General features: G+C 41.0%; 1 protein-coding gene across 11 annotated transcripts in view; it reads right to left on the bottom strand.

The window, feature by feature from the left end:
- Window positions 1–24,720, bottom strand: part of EHBP1 (EH domain binding protein 1) — a 415,903-nt gene that overhangs the window by 308,195 nt on the left and 82,988 nt on the right. For 3 of the 11 annotated variants that reach the window (XM_079792163.1, XM_079792174.1, XM_079792164.1), the window contains exons 1-2: window positions 22,703–22,920; window positions 21,421–21,823 (exon numbers count right to left, since the gene is read on the bottom strand). In XM_079792163.1, coding sequence (XP_079648289.1) covers window positions 21,421–21,524 — 104 coding nt within the window. In that variant the 5' untranslated portion in view covers window positions 21,525–21,823; window positions 22,703–22,920. Of the gene's footprint in view, window positions 1–21,420; window positions 21,824–22,665; window positions 22,922–22,986; window positions 23,038–24,720 lie in introns of those variants that run through there. The other 8 variants (XM_079792166.1, XM_079792173.1, XM_079792168.1 and 5 more) reach the window with 6 other exon arrangements.

Raw genomic sequence — 24,720 nt, 5'->3', positions numbered from 1 at the left:
TCTCCTGCCTCCGCCGCAGCACTAAAGAGCAGCGAGCCAAGCGGTAAGGAGCAGTAAGCCAAGCGGTAAGGAGCAAGCAGGTAGGCAGTAAGGAGTGAGCAGGGGGGCGGTTAGGAGTGAGCAGGCAGGCGGTTAGGAGGGGTCCCGGATTGCGAGAGGGCACAGGCCAGGCTGAGGGACCAACCCCGCCAGTGCACAAATTTTATCCTACCTAATAATAGCCAAATATGCAAATTGACCATACCTTCGCTATGCCCATGATTGGCCAGGAAGTGCGGGGGAGTGGGACTTGGGGTGGCCGGGGTGGCTGATTGGGCCGGCGGGACACTGAGCTCGCATCACCAGCGGCAGCGTGAGCTCAGTGTCTGCGCCATGGCTGTGCTGCGGCACAGAAGGGGCCTCTGGGGCAGCGAGCCCACGTCCTGCTGCGGACCATCAAAAGCGGGGAGCGAAAGCGGAGGAGCTGGCTCTCTGTCCGCTCCAGCACCAGCGGACAGACAGCCAGCTCCCCCTCGATCCAAAGCGAAAGCGGTGGAGCTGGCTGTCTGTCTGCTCCGGCACCAGGCCTTTCAAAAGCCTCCGCCGCGCCGGAGGCTTTTGAAAGGCCTGGTGCACCAGCGAACAGCCAGCCAGCTCCCCTGCGATCGAAAGCGGGGAGCTGTGTGTCCGCTCCAGCACCAGCGGACCCCCTGCCATCAAAAGTGGGGAGCAGGCTGCTAGCAGTGTCCACAGAGCGTGCTAGGCTTTGCGGGGCAGTGGATATGGCCTGGATGGCAGGTTAGGCCTAGGGGACCCTACACGTGCATGATTTAATCATGCACTGGGCCTCTAGTTTATTTATAAGCATAGATTTTAGCTTGTTTATTTAAATTATTTATACTAGTCACATACTTCATATTATGTCTATAACATCCAACCTATGACATTATCCAACCATAAGATTTGTTTTTAAGACCAATATTTGACCTTTCACAAGGAATACATGTGCATATTATTATTTGGTTTGTGATTTTATCTTTGCCTTTCAGATTACCACAAGTTTTTGTCCAAATCAGATATTTTCATTTTCAGTTGCTGTAAAATAAATTAATCTGCTTCTCTACAAAGCTATTCTTAGATTATCTTGATATCATTTCTTTAAAGGGGAAGAAAATGCCTATACTGGTACATAGTGTTACAACTATTTTACTAATTATTTCATTATATGAACAAAGTGGTGTTTAGAGAAGACACATCTGATGGAAATACTGATGTCAAAGATACATGCAGAGTTTGTAAACCCAACCAATATTAATTTTAAAATTTTAGATGGGTCTACCAAGAGAATAAATGAATTAAAAATATGAATTCTCCGTTGCAGAATAATAAACAAGCTTTTTAGTTAAAAAAAAAACTATAAAAGCAATACAGTAAAAAGTTATCATGTATAAATCCAAATATACACATGTGATAACTGAGAAAAATAAGTGTTTTAATGTTTTATTATTTAATGAATTTATTTGAAGCCTGTGATAACGTTTCCAATGACATTACAATGATTAATTAGAATCAAAGAGTGCTGTATCTCAAAGAAAGAGAAGTGAAATAATAATCTCTAAAAAGTTAGGCTAGATGACTCAAACAATAGCTCTAGTGAGGGTGAAAATACTGATGTCAAAGATACATGCAGAGTTTGAAAAAAATTGCTTTAAGAGAAGCATGACAATTAAGTGTAATATGTGTCCTAATTAAAATCCTACACCAGAAAAAAATTGGTTTTTTATATATTTTTTATTAATTTTTAGAAAGATGAAGGGAAAAAAGAGAAACATGGATGTGAGATTGCAACTTTGATGGGCTGCCTCCTGCACGCTCCCTACTGGGAATCAAGGCTCCAACCCAGGCGTGTGCCCTGACAGGGAATTGAACCAGCAACCTTTATGGTGCACAGGACAATGCCCAGTCAAGTGAGCCACACGGGCCATGGCAAAAATTTGTTATCCTACCTAATAAAATAGTAATATGCAAATTGACCGCACCTTCGCTACACCCAAGCCACGCCCACCAGCCAAAGCCACGCCCACCAGCCAATCAGGGCGAGTATGCAAATTACCCAACAAAGATGGCGGTTAATTTGCATACGCTGGGGGAGGGAGGAGTGAAGACTGAAGACAACTTAGAAGGAAGACGGAGGAAAAGCGGAAAGCAAGATGGCTGCCAGAGGGAAAGCCCTGGCGGGGCGGGGCGGGGCGGAGCAGGGCGCAGCAGGGCGGGTGGCAGAGGCGCGCGGGTGCAGGTGTGGTGGCCGCAACAGCGGCGGCAGCGGCAGCGCATGCGGCCACAGCGGCCGCTTGCAGGATTTTTCCTGCAAATGGGCTACTAGTCTAGCTATAAAAGGATAACATGCTAAGTGTCCCTCTATCCGTCTGGCTGGTCACTATGACACGCACTGACCACCAGGGGGCAGACGCTCAATGCAGGAGCTTCCAAGCTGCAGTGACTTGGCAGCAGTGGTTCTCAGGTGCCGCACCCTGAAACCAGAGAGGAGGGAGCCTTGCGGGGCTGCACGATTCCACCTTCAGCCATGGGTCATGTTGTTGCTGGGGCACTGTCAGCCCTGAATCTGGTTTATTGCACACTTTGCGTTCCACACCCTGTATGACAGCAACTTTGCAGAGTGCCCTCTCGTACGCCGGGACCCCTAGGAGGATGTCTGACAGCCAGTTTTGGCCTGACCCCCACAGGCCAGGCCGAGGGACCCCACCTGCCCAGAGGGACCCCACTCACTCTGCAGATGCTCTTCGAGTCCCGGCACCGCCCCAGGTGTAGTTGGCTGGGGATGGACCGCAGGAGGTTGGCTCCAGGGTATGTCCAGCCCATCTTGCCCACTCCTGCCCTGCCAGCCACCTTCTAATTAATTTCCTTTCACTAGTTTTAATATGAAGGACATTATTGGGAAAAATGGTGGAATCTGAATAAGGTCTGTAGATTAGGTAATAGCATTGTACCAATGTTAATTTCCTGATTTTGATGACTGTGTAGTGTTTATGTAAGACACTGTCTATTTTTAAAAAATATACATTGAAGGATTTAGAGTCATCATATCTGCAATTTATTCTCAAATGAGCCTGGATAAAATGTATGTACATGCATACACACATATATATGTACATATACAGAGAATGATAAAGTAAATGGGAAATCTAGGAGAAGAGTATACAGGAGTTCTTTGTACTACTTTTCAACTTTTATATATCTGAAATTATAAAAACCAAATAAAAATGTATCTTAAGAAAACTTTTAAGAGATTTGATGGAATTTATTGTATTTTTATATATAATTTTATAGATTTTGAGTTTATATATGTACAGTTAAATTATTATATCAAATATAAGTAGCCATTTGACTATTTCACCTCTATCCCTATTAGTTAGCAAAAAACAAAAATTTTTAATGGACCTTCTAATTGGGAAAATACTGGTGGTGGAGAATAATCTTATCTTCAGGATCACCTTACATTAAGGTGATCCTGAAGTAGCGAGCTTCCAAATAAATATTCCCAAGGTTGAAGAAAACACCTAGAACTAGTTTCTGCACAGCAAAACAGAAAATAATAGCACTTCTTGATGACTTTCAGGCACATAAATAACACCTATCAATCAGCAGTCTGGTCCTCAGCTTAAAATAACTCAGATTCAATACAGTCTAGTCATGACCAAAAAGAAACAGGGATGAGTTACTTTTAGATATACCCCTACAAGAAGCTGAGTATAGTTGATATATTCAATAGTCAAGATATTTTTATTTACTTCTAGGACCAAAGATTAGCACCAACTAGGAACTAGTTCCCCTAGAACTAATGACCTACATTATACCTCTTTAATTTTTGAAATACATTATACTCCTCCCCATGAAAAGAATTACTATACTCTCTGCCATTATACTCCCCCCATGAAAGAATTATTTCATTATCCTTTTTTATGTCTTACTGCTGCCCAGAGAATAAAATTCAAACTCAAAGCCTTCTTCAAAATGACCTCTACCAATCTTCTAATATAATTTCCTACACTGTATATATGCTGCGTACAACTTAGACCCTTGTTCAAAGAACATGAGAATGCTTTTCATTCTGTCTCTTCCATGTTGCTAAATGTAATATACATTTTTCAGGGTTCCTCGTCTAATTCGACTTCTTAACAACATTGACACTTGTCCACTTCTTCCTCTTTGCAGGTTCATCCTCTTCTACCTTGTCCTACCTTTTTAACCTCACCCCATATTTAAAAATTAACTCAACATGGATCTCAAAACTCAGAAAGCCTAAATATAAGATCTAAAACTAGAAAACTCTAAGAAAAAATAGGGCAAAAATACCATGACATTAGATTTAGCAATGAATTCTTTGATATGACAAAAGTACAGCAACAAAAGAAAAAGTAGATACATTGGACTTCATTAAAATTTAAAATTTTTATATCAAGAAACACTATTAACTATCTAAAACTTCTGTATATCAAGGAACATTAACTACTTAAAACTTTTATATATCAATAAATATTAACTTTTTTTTCCATTTCCTTTTTATTAAAGTTCATGGTACCATTAAATGGTTTGGTACTCAATAAAGGAAAACCTGTTCAAACAAGATTGTATGTTATCAGTATATTCAGGTGGTTGTTTACACTCAAGGAGCATTATCAGTAAATCTTTGGGAAGTCAATAGATGGGGTTTATACTTTGTCAAGGCCCAGTTCCTCTGGAATGGAGATTCCCAGTGCATTTAAAGTTGGTCTCAGTTTCTGGATCACATAAGAGCAGATTTCCTCATAAGATCCTGCTTTGTCCTTAACAACTTCTAGGATGTGAATAGCACTCATAAAATCATTTAACCACCTGCATGCCCACAAAGCAGGCATGCAGATTTCATTAAAATTTAAAACATTTGTATATCAAGAAACAGTATTAACAGAGTAAAAGAGCAACAAAATGAGAGAAAATATTTGCAAATCATGTTATCTGATAAGGGGAATTAATATTCAGAATATATAAAGAACTCCTACAACTTAACAACAACAAAAACCCAATCAATTAAAAAATGGGCAATGCACTTGACTTGAACAGACATTTCTCCAAAGAAGATATACAGAATGCACTTGAAAAGATGCTCAATATCACTAACCATTACAGAAATGAAAATCAAAACCAAAATGAGATACCGCTTTTCAGACTCATAAGGATGGCTCTCCTAAAAAAAAAAAAAAAGAAAGAAAGAAAGAAAATATAAAGAAAGAAGCGGGGGCAAGGAGGGAGGGATGAAAGAAGGAGGAAGGAGAGAGAGAGAAAGGAAAGAGGGGGGGGCGAGGAGGGAGGGAGGAAGGAAGGAGGAAGGAAAGAGAGAGAAAGGAAAGAGAGGGGAGGGAATCAGAGAGGAGGGGGGAGGGAAGAGAAAAGTCACTAAGTGTTAGCAAGGACACCGAGAAATTGGAACCCTTGTGCATGTCTGGTGGGAATGTAAAATGATGCAGGCACTGAGAAAAACAGTTTGGTGGTTCCCCCAAAAGTTAAGCACCATGTTCATAGCAGCATTATTTATAATAGCCAAAAGGTGCCGACACCGGTTTGGCTCAGTGGATAGAGCGTCGGCCTGCGGACTCAAGGGTCCCAGGTTCGATTCCAGTCAAGGGCATGTACCTTGGTTGCGGGCACATCCCCAGTAGGGGGTGTGCAGGAGGCAGCTGATCGATGTTTCTCTCTCATCGATGTTTCTAACTCTCTATCCCTCTCTCTTCCTCTCTGTAAAAAATCAATAAAATATATTTAAAAAAAAAAAAAAAAAGCCAAAAGGTGAAAACAACCCAAGCATCCATCAACGGATGAATGGACAAACCTTATTTACATACAATGTAATCCTTACCCTGAAATGGATAAATGTAGTATATATGTACAATGGGATATATTCAGCCTTAAAAAGGAATGAAATTCTGACACATATTACAACATGGATGAATCTTGAAGACATTATGTTAACTATATGTACACCATAAGCGTCTATAGATGCAAGCGTAAGACCTTTTTTATTTAAGTTCAAAATATCATGGCAGTTAACTGATTAAGTGAAAGAAGCCAGACACAAAAGGATTGTATGATTCCACTTAGCTATAATAATAAAAGCATAATATGCTAATTAGACCGGAGTCCTGGATGACCTTCTGGACGAAGCCAGGGCTGCGAGGAAAGCCCAGGTCCCGGGTGCCTGCCGGCAGCCGGAGGGAAGCCCGCGTCCCGGGTGCCAGAGGGAAGCCAGTGCCGGCAGCCGGGGGAAGGAAGCCTACTCTTGCATGAATTTCATGCATCAGGCCTCTAGTATGATATAAAACAGGTAGGAAGTCCCTTTTCCCCTTTCTTCTTGCCAGTCTCCTAATGGCAGAAACTAATAGCAAGACACCCAATATAGTCTGAGAAATATACTTTGCACAGCCTCAGCCCTAGCATCAGAGTACAATATAGAAAGTGTATTTTAAGCTGGAAAAAATGTTAAAGAATCTGCATAGTGTTTAGTTTTAAAGCTTGGATGGATAGAGAATTCTAGATTCAAAATGATTTTCCCTTATAACTTTGAAGTCATCTGCTCCTTTTCCTTCTGTCATCCAGTGATATTACCGTACTTTCCGGCGTATAAGACGACTGGGCGTATAAGATTTTCCTGGGTTAAAAAGTCATTTTATACACTGGAAAATACGGTATATTGGACTATATTGATGGGATTAGATATAATGGATTAGATATATTGGACTACTGTATTTTCCAGTGTATAAGATGACTTTTTAACCCAGGAAAATCTTATACGCCGGAAAATACGGTAATCATAAGTCTAATTCGTACTATGGTGTTTTACACAGTCCATTAGATGCTCCTATGTTTCACTACCTATTAGACCAGTTTAAAAACGTGTGACCTCTCAGTGCATCAGAGGATGCTTAACCAACTGAGCCACACTGGCCAGTCTTTTCAACCAACTGTACTGGAATGAATCTATACAAAGACCTTATACCTTTCACAACACCAAAAGCATATTCCATGAAAGAAAAAAGGTTGGTAAGTCGGACTTCATTAAAATTACAAACTTATGCTCTGTACAAGATGTTATTAAGAGAATGAAAAGACAAGCCACAAATTGGGAGAAAATATTTGCAAAACATATATCTGGTAAAGGACTGTTATCCTAAATATACAAAGAACTGTTAAAATTCAACAATAAGAAAACAGCAACCCAATTTTAAAAATTCGGAAAGTGATCTGGACATTTCACCAAAGAAGATATATTGCATATGAAAAGATGCTCAAAATCATATGTTACTAGGGAATCACAAATTAAAATGAAATACCACTACACACCTACTAGAATGGTGAAAATTCAAAGCGCTGACAACATCAAATTCAGGTGAGAATATGGAGCAAAAAGAACTCTCATTCATTGCTGATAGGAAAGCAAAATGATACAGGCATTTTGGAAGATAGTTTAGCAGTTTCTTACAAAACTAATTATATACTTACCATATGATACAGAAATTGTGATCCTTGGTATTTATCAAAATGAGCTGAAATCTTATGTCCCACACAAAAACCTGTACACGAATGCTTACAGATGCTTCATTCATAACTACCAAAACTTGGAAGTACCCTGGCCAGTTTGGCTCAGTGGTTGGAGCGTTGGCCCACGGATTGAAGGGTCATGGGTTCAATTCCCAATCAAGGGCATGTAACTGGGTTGTGGGCTCAGTCCCCCCACCCATGTTGGAGCACATGCAGGAGGTAACCAATTGATGCGTCTCTCTTCACATTGATGTTTGTCTCTCCCCCGCCCTTCCACTCTCTCTAGAGATCAATGAGGTGAGAATTAACAAACAAAACAACAACAAACAAAAAAACTTGGAAGCAACAAACACGTCCTTCAATAGATGAATGGGTAAACAAACTGTGGCATATCCACACAATGTAATACTACTCAGTGTTAGAAAGAAATGGAGGAACTTTCAATGGATATTACTAAGTGAAAGAATCCAACCTAAAACAGTTATGTATTGTATAATTCCAACTATATGACTTTCTGGAAAAGGCAAAACTACGGGGACAATAGAAAATTCAGTGGTTGGCAGAACTCAAGAAAAGGGAGAAATGAATGAATAGGTGTAATACAGGAGATTTTTAGGGCAGTGAAACTATTCTGTATGATACTGTTATGGGATCATGTCATTATATATTTGTTAAAACCCATAGGTGCACAACATAAAGAGTGAACCCTAATGTAAACTATGGACTTTAGGTAATAATAATGTATCACTATTGGATGGAGAATCATATCTACAAAATGATATGGAATGATTTCCAACATATACTGCTAAATGAAAAGCAAAGTGAAACAGAATACCAATAGTACTTTCCTATCCCTTTATGTAAAAGAGAAGAAATAAGGGAAAAAATACATATATCTGCTCATTTGTGCAAAAAGAGACAGGAAAAATATACCCAGACTCAATAAACAGTGCTAGAATAACTGGATATTCACATGCAAAAATATGAAGTTGGACCCCTTCCTTATACCATACACAAAAATTAACTCAAAATAGTCTTAGATACAACACTAAAGCACAAGTAATACAATAAAAAATAGGCAAATGAAACTTCATGAAATTTAAAACTTTTGTGCACCAAAAGACACCACCAAGAAAATGAAAAGACAACTCACTGAATGAGAGAAATTATTTGTAAACCACCTATCTGATATGTCTAACTAATATCTAAAATATATTCTAAAAACTTACAATGCAATGCTAAAAATATAAACAACTCACCACAATGATATACCACTAGAATGGCTAAAATAAAACAAATAAGGTGTGCTGGTGAGAATGTGAAGAAATTTGGAACCCTCATATGTTGCTAGTGGGAATATAAAATGATGCAGCCACCCTAGCCAGTTTGGCTCAGTGGAGAGAGTGTCGGCCTGTGGACTGAAGGGTCTTGGGTTCGATTCCTGTCAAGGGTACAGGCCTGACTTGCAGCTCGATCCCCAGTGTGGGGGGCATGCAGGAGACAGCCGATCGATGATTCTCTCTCATCACTGATGTTTCTCTCTCTCTCTTCCTCTCTAAAATCAATAAAAATATATTGAAAAATTTAAAAATAATAAAAACTACAGGTTTCTAATGTGCTCTTTACATAAAAAAAGGCTTACTCTTTAAAAAATCCTACCTAATAATAGACAAATATGCAAATTGACCGTACCTTCGCTATGCCCGCGATTGGCCAGGAGGCGCGGGACTCGGGGTGGCCGGGGTGGCCGATTGGGCCGGCGGGATGCTGAGCTCGCGTCGCCAGCGGTGGCTCGAGCTCAGCGTCTGTGCCATGGCTGTGCTGTAGCACAGAAGGGGCCTCTGGGGCTGCGAGCTCACGTCCCACCGCGGACCATCAAAAGCGGGGGAGCTGGGTGCCTGTCCACTCAGGCACCAGGCCTTTCAGAAGCCTCCGGCGGGGCGGAGGCTTCTGAAAGGCCTGGTGCACCAGCAGACAGGCACCCAGCTCCCCCGCGATCGAAAGCAAAAGCGTGGGAGCTGGGTGCCTGTCCACTCAGGCACCAGGCCTTTCAGAAGCCTCCGCCGCGCTGGGGGCTTCTGAAAGGCCTGGTGCACCAGCGATCAAAAGCAAAAGTGTGGGAGCTGGGTGCCTGTCCGCTCAGGCACAGGCCTTTCAGAAGCCTTCGCCGCGCCAGAGGCTTCTGAAAGGCCTGGTGCACCAGCAGACAGGCACCCAGCTCCCCCGCCATCGAAAGCAAAAGCGTGGGAGCTGGGTGCCTGTCCACTCAGGCACCAGCGGACAGGCACCCAGCTCCCCCGTGATCGAAAGCAAAAACATGTAGGGGACCCTACACGTGCATGATTCAATCATGCACTGGGCCTCTAGTAAAATATAATGATGGCAGCCACTTTGGAAAAGGGTTTGGCAGTTCCTCAAAAAGAAACCACATGACCCAGCAGTTCCACTTCTATACTATCTTTGCAACTCTTCTGTAATCATAAAATAATTTCAATAAAAAGTTTAAAAAATAAAGGAACCAATATTTAGAAGATTATTTTATAAATCAGAGTACTCTTCAAATTAAAGCAGAACCATTAAACTCATTTCTGAACTCAGTTACTACATGAATCAATTCAGTTTCAATAAAGTTACTTTGAGATAGACTATTACTACATTCTCTTTGCCTTTAACTATTTTTGGAAGGAGATAGAGAAGAAAGATAATGTTTCAAGGAAACAAGATTTTGGAAACTTAAGAGGAATGGTGGTAAGTAAAAGAGAATACAGATTTAAAAGATTAAAATTACTACATTACCAGTATCCTATAAACAAAGGGGGAAGCTGGAAGGTTCATTTTAAAAGGATAACTATGGCAATAAAATAGACAAAGGACCAGAAGAGGCTAGGAAAGTTAATGTGTCAGTAAGTTTTTCACAGGCCAAAAGACATACCTAACCATTTTGTTTACTAAGTAATCAGGTTCAAACAACTTAAGATGTATGTCCTAATAACTTAGCACCTGTGTTGGGCACTGCACAACTTCTCAAACCTTAAGATCAAATTGGACACTGCCTTCCTCTTTGTCTATTCCATGTAGATTTTCACATAGTACTTGCATTTTGTCATAGCAACTACTAAAAACTCTGCTTTGTAAAAATATGGTATCATTGAAAGGAATGTAGCAATCCAATTTTGAAAATGAACTACCTCAAGCTAGAAGTTTGTGTGGCTTCCAACAGATGTTGCTGTGTTTCCCTCAAAATTTTTAAGCATCTCTTGGTACACTTGTGAGTTCTCTGCAGTGCCTTATAGACTCCAAAAGTGCAGTTGGGGAACTATGGGCCTTGGCAAAAGATGGCAAAGGATGCCACAAAGGCAGTGGCAATAGGAAAATTGGAGAAAGGAGGCATTCTTCAGAGAAAAAAAGCAGTAGATCCAGAGATGTTGTCTGAAAGTATAACAGTGCAAATACTTGAGAAGTGACCCACTCCCCAATAGTCCTTGCTTCAATGAAGACAACAAACCAATTTTTTTAATCAAATGAATGAAGCTGTTAAAATATTTATATTAATTTGACAGCTTTATATGTGACATAGATTAAATACACTGTTCTCACTTTAACACACACACACACACACACACACTACAAAACAACCAAAGGAAGAAAATTCAATTCAAATTTTTGACTCAATAAACATGTCTGAAGTACCAACAGGAATTATCATCCAGCATCTGCAAAAACTTTACTTCAGACAGATACTTGAGAAAGAATCATAAATATGATAGTTCTAAAACCTGGCTTGATGATTTTAAGCAATTAGGAAACTTCTAAAATGACAGATTTGCCAGCACCATTCCAGACTTACAAAAATCTGCAATTTCTCATAGGCATGGAAATCTCTGTATTTGCAAAGGGCTCTAGTGATTCTGAAATCAGCCAGTTTGAGAGGAATAGCTAAACAACACTATCCAATAAAATATTCTGCGATGATAGAATTGTTCCACATCTGCACTGTCCAATAGGGTAGCCCCTAGCTACATGTGGCTAGTGAGTACTTGATATGTAGCTAATGTGCCTGAGGAACTGAATTTTTAATTTAATTTAAATAAAATTAATTTAAATTTAGATGTAAATTGCTGGATGTGGTAAGTTGCTTCTGTACTGAACAACACAGAACTTGATAACTTATGTTAAGTATTTATTTTTCTAAATAAATTGTACCCTTGATTTAAATTAGATAATCAGAAAATTAGGTCCCTTGGTCATATTCTCTCATAAAGGGTCTTTATAAAGATTATATATTATAGTGATATAAGTATTATCTAATTTAACAGTCTGAGTCTTTTGTAGGTGAAGACTATCTCAAATGCCATTCATATTTTTTTCATAATAAAAATCCTCTGAATTAAGTTCTAAGCAAAGTCCCTGCAAATTAATTAGCTAAAAAGAATATTATGTGAGTCAATGTGCTTTCCTTTTTGCCTTAGCTGCCAGTAAACTCAGAACCAAGTCCAGTGTCCAATGGTAACTCCTCCTAAGTACCTGGTAATATGTACTTTCACTCCTCTAAGACTATCTCTGTTCTATTTATATCCCTAAATTAGTCAACATAGTGTTATTTTAAATTCTAAAGCTGACAAACTCTTTTGGACATTGGCAAAGTATCAACTTTTAATATGATAACTTCCTTTCATTAAAGTCAATCTTTTTTGTTGTTTTTGAGGTATTAAAATCATACTTAAGTGTTTTGTTATTTTAAAAGTATTTTAAAAATAAAAACACTGGGATCAATAACACCTGGAAAAAATGTTAACAGATCAAATTTACCAAAGAAAATCTTACCAAAGAAAGTTTATTAGCAAAGCTGTCTAAAAATATCACTATAACAGTGAAAAATAAGACAAGCAAATACTGACATTGACAGCCTGTAGTAATTTTACTGCCCCCATTTCACAAACTCAATCCCACTCCTTTTAAAAAATATGCAGCCCTAGCCAGTTTGGCTCAGTGGATAGAGTGTTGGCCTGCGGATTGAAGAGTCCCGGATTCGATTCCGGTCAAGGGCACATGCAAAAAAATATATATGCAAAAGCCCTGATGCAGGATATGAATATCCCTATTGAGCATTCAGTTCAAAATGCTTGTACAATTTTTTCTTCAGCACACTGGACTATTTTTATATCATGCAGTGAACTACTTCAGTGACACTTTTGTTGAAATTTTCCACAAAATTAGAACAAACACATTTGATGCATCAATAGCACATTTTTTTAAGTTCTCTGAGCATTAAAGTCAATCAACTGCAAAACTAATGTGAAACTAAACTAAACTAAACCTTAAGAGTAGAACTTCTTCACATAATCTCTTAAAATTTCATTTTAAAAATCAACTTTAAAAATACATAAACCAAGCCCAACCAGCATGGCTCAGAGGTTGAGTGCTGACCTGTGTGAACCAGGAGATCACAGTTCAATTCACAGTTAGGGCACATGCCCACATAGCTGCAGGCTTCATGCCCAGTGTGGGGCGTGCAGGAGGCAGCCGGTCAATGATTCTCTCTCATCATTGATGTTTCTCCCTATCTCTCTCCTTTCCTCTCTGAAATCAATAAAAATATATTAAAAAAATACATAAACGAAGACCTGATACCAAAATAAGGTAAGAGAATTACACACTACCAAAAGATACAATTTACTCCATGGGTTCATTTAAAAAATTATGACAGGGGGAAAAAAATTTAAAGAAAAACTGTCATAAAAATTATATCCTGCCGAAGCCGGTTTGGCTCAGTGGATAGAGCGTCGGCCTGCGGATTGAAAGGTCCCAGGTTCGATTCCGGTCAAGGGCATGTACAATGGTTGCAGGCACATCCCCGGTAGGGGGTGTGCAGGAGGCAGCTAGTCGATGTTTCTCTCTCATTGATGTTTCTAGCTCTCTATCCCTCTCCCTTCCTCTCTGTAAGAAATCAATAAAATATATTTTAAAAAAAAATTATATCCTAAATATTACGTTCATCATAGTATACATGCGCACACATGCAGACACACACACACACACACACACAAATGTTGGCAAATTAATTCTACTTGATGGTTTCAGAGTACATTGTTGTAAATTCTTTGTTGAGGGAGGACACAGGTCCACAGGAGTTACCTTAACAAGTATGAAGTGCCACTGCCACTTTAGTACAAGTGTGGAGCCAGCCTATCCTTATACTTTGGGAATATTGCTTTGGTAGTGTGGAGCCAGCCTATCCCTATACTTTGGGAATATTTTCAGGTTTTAATGCATAGATAAATTGTATTTTTTTCCCATCAATTCAATGCCAGACAAAATCCTTTGTGCCAGACAGGGTCAATGGAACCAAAACCAAATTTCAAAGACAAAATATTGAGTTCTCAATTCTACACACTCTCAATACTAAACACACCTTTTTTTTTTTTTAATGAATACCACAAGTTCCTTAATCAGATCACCCTTCCAACATGCAATAGCCCAAACTAAATTGCCATGACAATACACTGTGATCCTTTATCTTTCCATCTCAATTTCTCATTTCTACTCAGGTCACCTTTCACTGTCTCCTGATAGTCACTATTATGGTGATCTACACCTTACCCAGACTGTTTATCCTCAATATTTCCAATCAACCCGGTCCACACCCCTACCCTAGTCAGGGAGCAGCATTGACAACTTCTATGTTCTATTTCTGACCCTATCGGAAGGAAGGGGAGGGGCGCTTGTGGAGTAGTGTTTATAAAATCTACAGTAGTGTACAGTAATGCCCTATGCCTTCACACTCTCACCACTCACTCACTGACTAATCCAGAGCATTTTCTACTCCTATATGTTCCATTCATAATAAGTACCCTACACAGGTGAAGCATTTATCTTTTATACTGTATCTCTACTGTACCTTTTCTATGTTTGGATACATTTAGGTGCACAAATGCTTACCACTGTGTTACAAATTCCTAGTATTCAATATAGAAACATGCTGTACAGGTTTGCAGCCTAAGAGCAATACCAAATAGCCTTAGTATATATTGGAGGCTATAACAACTAGGTTTGTTTAAGTGCACTCTATAATGTTCACAAAACAACTTTGCCTGATGGTGCATTTCTCAGAAGGTGTCCCCATAGTTAAGTGACACATGACTGTACTAAGTGACTACAGCCTCCTCTCTCCCTTGAGCTCGAGACTCTTATAATTAACTGCTCAATTAAGACCTCCATCCGGATGTCCCAAATTTTAAGAAAAGCAAAGCCAATTCTTGATTTCTCTTTCATGCCAAACCTTGTCCTTCCCAAGTGTTCCCCATCCCTGTAATTACTATATTCATCTGGTGGCTCAGGCCAAAAAAACTATAATCATTACTGATTTCTCTCTCACTTTATATCATATCTAATCCATTATTAAATCCTGTGAACTATACATTCAAAAACATTTATTTCCAGTAACACAGGTATATATATTTGTCAAAACTTTCCCCTTACCAGTGTGGCACAATTGGTTGGAGCATTGTCTCCTGTACCGTAAGGTCACAGGTGCAATTCCCAGTCAGGTCACATGCCTAGGTTTTTGGTTTGATCCCTAGTGTGAATGAGTGCAGAGGCAACTGATCGATGTATCTCCCTCACATCAATGTTTCTCTCTCTCTCTCTCTCTCTCTCTCTCTCTCTCTCTCTCTCTCTCTCTCTCTCTCTCTCTTCCCCCCCGCCTCCTCCTCTTCTTCCTCCCTCCCTCCATCCTTCCCTCCCTTCTTTTCTTAAAATGTATTTCAAAAGTAGGTTCTTCACATCAAGGCTGATGTACCTCTGTCTAACTCTACTAGATGGTCAACAGAGAAATGCTTGCTTAATCCACCCAGATTCAGAAGTGGATCTGAATTACTTACTAATGTAATTTGGACTTCATAAACTCAAGTTAATACTTAAAGTGCATGTAGCATCCTGATGTCCAATTGGAATGTTAAATTGGGTTCAGTTACAGATAGCTTAGAACATCTGATTAAGGAGTATTTATATTTACTCAACAGGCCAGCATTACAAAGTTAAGCACTGGAAAGAGCTACTTTTTTTACTTTTCAAATCCTGAGGTCACAAGGTTTGCAGAGAGGTGTGGAATAATGAAAAAATACGAGGTGTTACTTTGAAGGATATATATACACCTTTTTATACCTCTAGAATTTTGAACCATGTGATTATTTTATCTATTTTTAAAATAAATTATAATTAAAACTATTTAAAAACAAGAAATTCTTATGTGACAGAAAAATCAAAAACAAATATATTTATGCCTTTTTAAGAAAAACATACTTTTTGAATGCCATAACTAAGAATTAGATAAAAAAAATATAAGAACATAAAATACATTATATGTTTAGGTGATGTAGACATATACACAGAAATCTAAAATACATGCTCATACATAATGGTTCTTTATCAAAAATTACGGAGGTTTGCCAAAACCGGTTTTGCTCAGTGGATAGAGCGTCGGTCTGCGGACTGAAAGGTCCCAGGTTCGATTCCGGTCAAGGGCATGTACATTGGTTGCGGGCACATTCCCGGTGGGGGGTGTGCAGGAGGCAGCTGGTCGATGTTTCTCTCTCATCGATGTTTCTAGCTCTCTATCCCTCTTCCTTCCTCTCTGTAAAAAATCAATAAAATATGTTTCAAAAAAAAAGTTAGGGAGGTTCTACTTGAATTAGATTCTACAACCTAAATTATCAAAACTACAACATGCCAATTTTCAACTAGTTTCCTTCAGTACCTGAACAGCCATTGAGTGCTCATATGTGAAGACTTCTCTCAGAAGTCTAAAAGCCTGCCAATGATAAAAGAATAGAATAAGAAATAAACTACGATAAACTACAGTCTCTTTCTCTCAAGCTCATCTCCAGTGGCCAGTCTCAACACTTGCCAACAGCTACATTAGTTAAGAGAGATTAATAATTAAATGACTTGGGGACAACCATAAGAGTAGGAGATAGAAACTTCTATCTCCAAGTTTGCCAGAGTTCTACCTGGCAATCAAGGAGTGATGAGGAACAGGATCTCGCAATGCAGGGTCATTCTGGTTTTTGTTCCTGACTTAAATTCTAGAACACTACACCATGAAAGTATCAGGAAGTGGACCCTGTTGAGCTGAGGGAAATCATGCTGCATCAATCAGGGCAAAGGCTAAATATGATAAATGGCAACAAAAAGAAAGCAGAAATCCCAAACCCTCTAATCTATAGAATCCATCTTTTGATCAAGGACAAAGTGCTGTGAGTTTACTCATAGCCTAGATCTCAAAATATGGCCTCCTTAAACCCTTACCTTCAACCTGTTACCTGCCATGTCTAGATTCAAACCCTATGGCTATGACAAGAGAACACGGGAAAAGTTTCTCTTCTCCATAATCATAGAAATAACACATTCTCCCTAGGAAAATATACCCTGATTCCCATTACTATGCCTTTTCTAAATCCTTTGAGTTTCATCTTCATTTCTTTGAGTTTCAAATTCATGTAGAATTCAGTGTATTTTAAATATACATTATCCTAAAGTCCTGAATGGACACTTGGTAAGATTTAAAACATGACATTAAAATACTGCTTCTCGCCCGGCCAGTGTAGCTCAGTGGTTGAACATCTACCCAGGAACCAGGAGGTCATGGTTCCATTCCTGGTCAGGGCATATGCCCAGGTTTCAAGCTCAATCCCCAGTGTGGGACGTGCAGGAGGCAGCCAATCAATGATTCTCTCTCATCATTGATGTTTCGATCTCTCCCTCTCCCTTCCTCTCTTGAAATCAATCAATCAATAAATAAATATATATATATATATATATATATATATATATATATATACACACACACACACACACACACACACACATATATATATATACATACACACATATACATATATATTAAAAATACTGCTTCTTAAACTTGAATATGCATACTGTGAATCTTATTAAAATGCAGGGTCTGATTCAGTAGGTCTAGTAGGGAAAGGCCTGAGAGTTAGCAGGTCTAATGATTCCCAGATGTTGCAAATGTTCCTACTTCTCAGAAAACACTTTAAGAAGCAAGGTTCTAAAAGACAATGGCACTACCCTAGCCAGGTTAGCACAGTGGACAGAGGGTCGGTCTGGAGACTGAAGGGTCTCCGGTTTCGATTCTGGTCAAGGGCACATGCCTGAGTTGCGGGCTCAATCCCCAGTAGGGGCCATTCAGGAGGCAGCCGATCAATGATTCTCTCTCATCATTGATGTTTCTATCTCTCTCTCCTTCTCCTTTCCTGTCTGAAATCAATAAAAATATATTTTTTAAAATCCTATATAATAAAACCCTAACATGCAAATTAACCAACCGGCGGACCGACCAGTCACTATGATGTGCACTGACCACCAGGGGGCGAACAGCGGTGGTAGCACTGATCAGGGGCAGGGCCAGCCAGCAGGTGGCGCCAGGCCGCCATCCAAGGCAGGTGCCAGCGCCGCCCCCCCCCCCCCCCCCCCCCCGCATCGCCCCGCCCGCCAGTTGCCCCACAGATGACCCTGATTGCTGGCCAGGCCTAGGGACCCTACCCTATATATTGGGAATAGTCTCTTAGATTTAAAAATTAAAACCTGGTAAGGCTACTCTAACACTGAAAAAACAGGATGATGCAGCGATGACATGCATGGACTCTGGCTTGCACATTTTGTGGTCAGCCCTGATTCTGACACTTATAATTGTGTGACAAAGCCAATCACTTCACTTCTCTCTGCTTCAGTTTTTCCACCCATAAGATGAGTAAAATGGTACTACTGCTCAGAAGGATCATGTTATGTACTACTTTTTATAATCAGGGCAAAAAAATGTAGCTGCCCATACAACAGCAAGATGCCTTTCACCTGTGTGAAAAGTATGATCACTAGTGCATGCAGCATCCCGGATTGTGAGAGGGGTGTCCAACTGCCGGTTTAGGCCCATAAACCAGCAATTGGTCATCCCCTGAGGGGTCCCGGATTGCGAGAGAGAGACCCTCCCCCCCCTCACACCCCCCCCCATGCATGAATTTCGTGTACCAGGCCTCTAGTAAATAAATAAGACAATGGTACCTACATATACAGGTTACCTCCAAAGACACAACCTTAATAAAATAACTTATCTTTCTTTTTATAGTTTATTCCTTCTTCTCTAATTTATACCAGATGCATTTTCCTATCCTCTCAATACTTGCAATTTATCTTCAATGCCATTACTGATGTCTCTTTCCTTTTATTCAATTGGCTATCTCTAAGTTTCCTTCTTTATCTTTTATTCTTCCATACCCCCAAAATAATACCTAAACATAAAAGTAGCTAATAAAAAATTGTCTTACTATGTGCCCAAGTCTATTTTTTTCTTATTTCCTTTAAATAGTTTCTAATTCATAACACACACATCCAATAATTTAAGATTTATTGCAAAGATCAAAATGAGGAATGGTAAAAATAAAGGAAGAAAAAATTATAGGCTAAAAGTGTAGAAATCGGCCCTAGTTTGTATCTATCACAGAACCCTATGAAAGTAAGGCAAAAGGAATACGAACTAAAAGTCATTACAACAAATTTTTATATATTGAAAAGATTTTAAAGCTCTATTTAGGGATCCACTTATAAATAAAATTCCAGTACATCAAACAAATATTATTCTTTGAGTCTGTCACCTTGTAAGTTTTAAACTATATTGTTAAATGAGGGGGGAAAAGGGGAGAAGCAAAATATTTAGAACTAATGTCTGAATATTCTAGAACATCCAAATGTTTTTTAGTGTTAAGGCCAGATCCTATCAATAAGAAATACTTGTAATGAGGATCTTCCTCATGTATTCCTTAGCTTGGTTAGTAGTACACCCAGTCTTCCAAGCCAGAAATTTGGGTGTCAACTTAGACCTTTCCCTCTCCCTCATCCCAATTCTTTCCAGACCTCTGACTGATATGACCACTTATGTGTCCTAAGTGTTCGTCCAATCTATTCTCTCCATTCCCTCTGCCACTGCCTTAGTCTAACCCTTTTCCCTCATCTTATCTATTGCAACAGATACCCCTAACATTACTATGCTTCCATTCACTATGATCCTTACTCCATGCTGTCATCAAGTGATTTTCCAAAATGCCAACCTACTGTCTCTTCCACCCAAAACCTTTCACTATGTCCCTATGTAGTGAAAGATTTTGAGTGGAAGAGACAGTAGGTTTTTTGAGGATTTGAATCCTTCCTGCTTCTCAAACATCATATCCCATTGCACTACCCCCATCCTGCACTTTAAGCTTCATCATTATCAAAATACACTGCTTGCATTTCCAGCACACCCAAGCTATTTAATGCCCCATGCTTTTGCATAAGCTGCTGCTTCAGTCTAGACTATCTTTCATTTCTTCCCCCCTTGGCTTCCTGGCCAACTACTATGAATCTTTCAAAACCCAGCCTAGATTCCAGGAAACCATCCCAAGACCCTACCCCCTCTCTATCCTTAAGAGTTAACTATTTCCTTCTCTGCCAGCTTTGTAAGTAATAATGGCATTTGTTGAGCATTTACTATGTGCCTGACTCTGTTAGAAGCATTTTCATGTATTAACTCATTTAATCTTCACAATAACCCTTCCTATGAAGTGGTACCATTATTACCTTTGTGGATATGGAAACTAAACCACAGACAAATAAATAAGCTGTCCCCAAGAATGCCCAACTGTTAAGTGATGGCCAGATATTAAAATCCTGACAGCATACATATTTATATTATTGTACCGATCACAGTGAATATATTTACATGACTGTCTTTACCCTGAACTATGAGCTCCTTGTAGGGATTATGTCATATCCAACTCTAAAGCCATACTCCCTAGTATAAAGTGAGTAATCAGTACATGCATTTCTTGAGTTGCATATAAAATAACATTCCTTACAAGTTCAAGAGAAAATCACTCAGAAACTAGTTTCCAAATAAAAATTCAAATATGCTGTACAAGTTCTTGAATAGAGCAAGCCATTTTTTACAACTAATAAAAAGAATGTCAAATAGAGAGGTTAATACAGACATGAGATTATAGTTCTTGTGGACAGTAAAATGGACTTATTTTTGCAGTAATACTGCCTAATTACTGCAATAAATCAAAACCCGAAGGACCCTTTGCTTAACATTAACTTTTTTTCTCTCACTAAATAAGAATTCTTCTTACTGATCATTCAGAGCAGTGAAAAGAAAGCCCTAAATTTACTTTGCTCAAGTGGAAAGAAACAAATCATAGACCAGCACTACTAATTGCTTCCTTAAGTCTGGCCAAGAAATGTATCCCATTAGGCAATTAAAATAAAACACAGTTGCCTGACTAAGCATATAGCAAAAGAATTTCTAAGGTTATGTAGACTGGCATTCCATTATTCAAATAATGAAAAACTCTTTATTTTTAGCAAAGAAAAATGAAAAATCAAGAAAAAATAACATTATCACCATACCACAAGAATATAGATTTTTTTTAAGTTAAAATATATGCATATGTTTATAATATTCCAATAGCTATTCTGTTGCCTTCAAATTATAAAAATCAAAGTTATTCTAATTCTAACACTAATGATGAAAGACTTCAAGACCAAACCTACTGTATTTTAGTATGCTCTCACAGTTACAGTCCTCTGAGCCATGCTGAAGTGCAATAATTAAAACCCAAAGAGACAATACCAGCAGCAACAATGCACACATTACTTGTTAGAGTAATCTGGACCCTGCCCTGCTTCTACACACTTGTACACTACAGAAAGGTAAACCTGCTGTCAGAAGCAGCAGAGTTTAAGCCACAGTGAGTTTAGGCCACAGCAGAGCAAACTCTACCCCCAGGCATGCCTTACCATTTCTTGGTGCACTCAACCATCAGCTCCTGGTAGGAGGCCACAAATTGGAACTTAGATGCATGTTTTCCTACACGCTGCAGTCTCTTCCAAACTGAAGCCATGATGATCAGTCAATACACTGGAGCAGTTCTGGATTAGCAACACAGCAGCTTTAACAAAGCGGAGGGTCCAAAGCAAAAAAGCTTTGCATGTATGTCTGTACTTTTAAAAACTCATCTACAACTTGAAATGATGTCTGGGGTCCGTAAGTCTTCTCCCTGTTTCACAGGGTATATCCCATCTTAGATGAATGGCCCAGCCAAGAGCAGTGTGATACACATGACAGGATGAGTGAGTGGAGGTTCCCTCATGGAGACATCACCATCCCATTTCAGAGGCTATAAGATGTGCATTCCGAGAACTGAAAAGCAAAAGAAAGAGAGAAAAAATATGAGGAGAGAAACATGACAAGCGACTAACCACCCACGTCTGATAACCCTGCAACAGACATCCCCAGTTCTCCACACGTTTCCAAACAATGAAACAAAACACCAACCTCAAAAGCCGGCAAGTAACATCAGAGATACAAGACACCAGGGGAAAAAATGACAATTCACACTTAGGACGTGGAGCAGTCCATCAGCATCCACAACAATCCGGAGCCGCACGCCAGGGCCCCACATCCCCTCCCGGCATCACAGCAGGGCGAGCAGAGCGGGAAAGTGCGCGGATGCTGTCCCAGGTCCACGGCCAAAGGGAGGCGTGGAATATTTTAAAATAAACTTTGTTTTTTCACCCGATAATGAACAGCCCCGAGTCCTAGAAAGTGTGCTTGGAACAAATTAAGGAGCGGGGAGGAATGCTGTGGTCGAGTCCGAGGGGGAAATGGATGGGGAACGAGGAGTGGAGGGAAATCTCCAGGCAGAGGGAGGGCAACGTCCCGGCTCCAGGCCACTGGGGCTCTCCTTCCCCTCCGCTGCCAACCGGAGAGAAACGGAAAACTCCTGCCGGGGCGAGAGGCGATGAGCAGCGGGGCGAGTGCACCGTGCGGGGCCCAGGGTGCGGTGCCTCCCTCCCCCATCCTCAGGAGCCGTCCGCCGGAGCCTCCTCCGTTCCCGCACGGAGCCCAGACCCCGGCGCCCCGGAGGCGGCAGGCGGCGGCCCGTCCGCGGTCCCTGTCACCCAGGCGATGCCCGAGGACCCCAGCCTGGTCCCCTCGCCCCGGCCCCCCGCCGCACGTCCACTCCCGGCCCCTCCTCACACCTCTCATCCCGCTGTCGGGCTGAGTCTAGCCCCGTACCCGCCTCAGCGCTGCTCCTCCGTCGCCGCCACAGCAGCAGCCGCCGCCGCCGCCACCGAGTCCTCCATCCCCGCCGGAGCCACATGGAACAGCCGAGCCAGCCGTGGCGCTCGAGGGAGCCCGGGTCTGCAGCCCCTCGGGCGGACGGCGCGCCTCACGCCCGCCCCCTCCCGGACGGAGTCGCCCCGCGAGCGTCCCCCACCCGACAAAAACCCTGCCGGAGCCGCCGCTCAGCGCCCAGCACCCCCTCCCCCGCCTTCCTCCTCCGCCACCATCATCATTACCTCCCCCGCCGCACCTCTCACACTAACCCTACGCCCACAGCGGCTCAACCGCCGCCCGCTCCGCCGCCGTTGGCCAGCCCCGCGCATGCCCCGCCCACCTCGGCGGCAACCCTTTGATCGGCGGGGCCTTCTCATTGGCCTGTCCGGGTGCCCATCACAGCGGCTCCACTCCCAAGCGCTGGAGGTGTTTTTTCCCCCCCAGCCGGAACGCTGCACACCAATCTACCCTTCTTATTTAAAAAAAAAAAAAAAAAAAAATTGGAACTTACTAAGGACGATCCCGCCCATTCCTCTGATTGGTCTGGAGAGGGAAGCGACAGGCAGGAGGCGTAAGGAGTGTTTAGGGTGAACTGGAACGTGGTTGCTGAAGGTGAATGCCTGTCAACCGCGAGCCGGGTGCCGGGCGGGGTTCCAGGCTGAGTCGGTGGTGGGAGAGCGCGGGGCTGCCTGCGCTGCAGCTGCGGGCAGTGCCACTGGCTGCTGCGGTTTTCTCTCTCCGTCTCCTATCCCCACCCCAGGAGCTGGGTGCGCCCTCTCCTCCGCCACTCAGCAACTAGGGTGTTTGTGCGCCCAGCCTTGTTTTCACCCGATTTCTCCAGACAGATGGAAGTTAGGACCCTGCCAGTCCCCGCCTAACATTCAATCAACTGGTCCTCAACGGGACTCAATGACACAAGCTAGACACAAAGTGTTTACGGTGCAATTTCTTCTTGTTCTGATTTTTTTCAACATTTCCTTGGATCTCGTGGGTCTTTTTCCCCTGGTAGGAACTGTACATGGGTTTTGGGAGTGGCTGGCATATAAAAAAAGGTAGTTAATAGGCAAAGGGGAGGATAAAATCATCTGAGAAGAGTGTGAGGCCAGGGGTAACGTAACCTTAAAAGAGCCAAGGACTCTTTTGGGAATATGATGAAAGCTCATAGACGCTTTCCCAAGCAGGAAAAAAAATGTCCAGTCACAAATTTGCTTTCAATTTTTGTTGCTCCACAGACGACTGGTGTAGAGAAAGAGGACAAAGAATGGGATTGGGGGGCGGCGGGGAGATCCCAACATTTAAGGAATAAGCAGAGAAAGTGAGAAAGAGACGGAGGAGGAATGGTCAGAAAAGTAAGATCACCCTACAAGCAATTGGCAAACATAGGGTGTCCCCCAAAAAATATATACACACACTTTGAATAATTATAAAGGCAGTATTTATTAAAATAGATTTCATTTTCAAAATTGAGCTATCAGCTGTTAAAGTGTGTATACATTTTTTGGGACACCCTGTAGTTTCAAAAAAGAAGGAAGCTAATATATAAAAAGAAAATAAGCAGGATGGGTTCTGGAAACACTAAGGGTTATTAATCTTACTAAGGATGGGGAGTAGGATGCATGGACAAAGTAGCTTGAAAGGTGTTAGGGTATAGAGAATGACTGATTCTTTGAGAGACTCAACAGAAAAGCATTGATGGGTGAGAATTGAGCACATCTATAGAGATAGCGGGACAAGAGAAAGGAGAAAGACAGATGTTGAAGAATCAAGAGAGATGGGGAGACAGAAGGCTTGAATCCAATATCTAATTCTATTTCCATTGCAGTACAGAAAGTAAACCAACGTGCATTTTACAGAAAAGGACATTCTTAGATTATCACTTATTTTGCTATCGTAATAATTATAAAATATTAAGACAACCACAGTAATTATATTTATTCTTATTTTTTGTGTACATCTTAGTAAACCTGAGTGGTTTA

Source organism: Cnephaeus nilssonii (genome assembly GCF_951640355.1).
Source record: "Cnephaeus nilssonii genome assembly, chromosome: 15".
NCBI classification, from domain to species: Eukaryota; Metazoa; Chordata; class Mammalia; order Chiroptera; family Vespertilionidae; genus Cnephaeus; species Cnephaeus nilssonii.
This window is presented reverse-complemented; position numbering and strand designations above follow the sequence as displayed.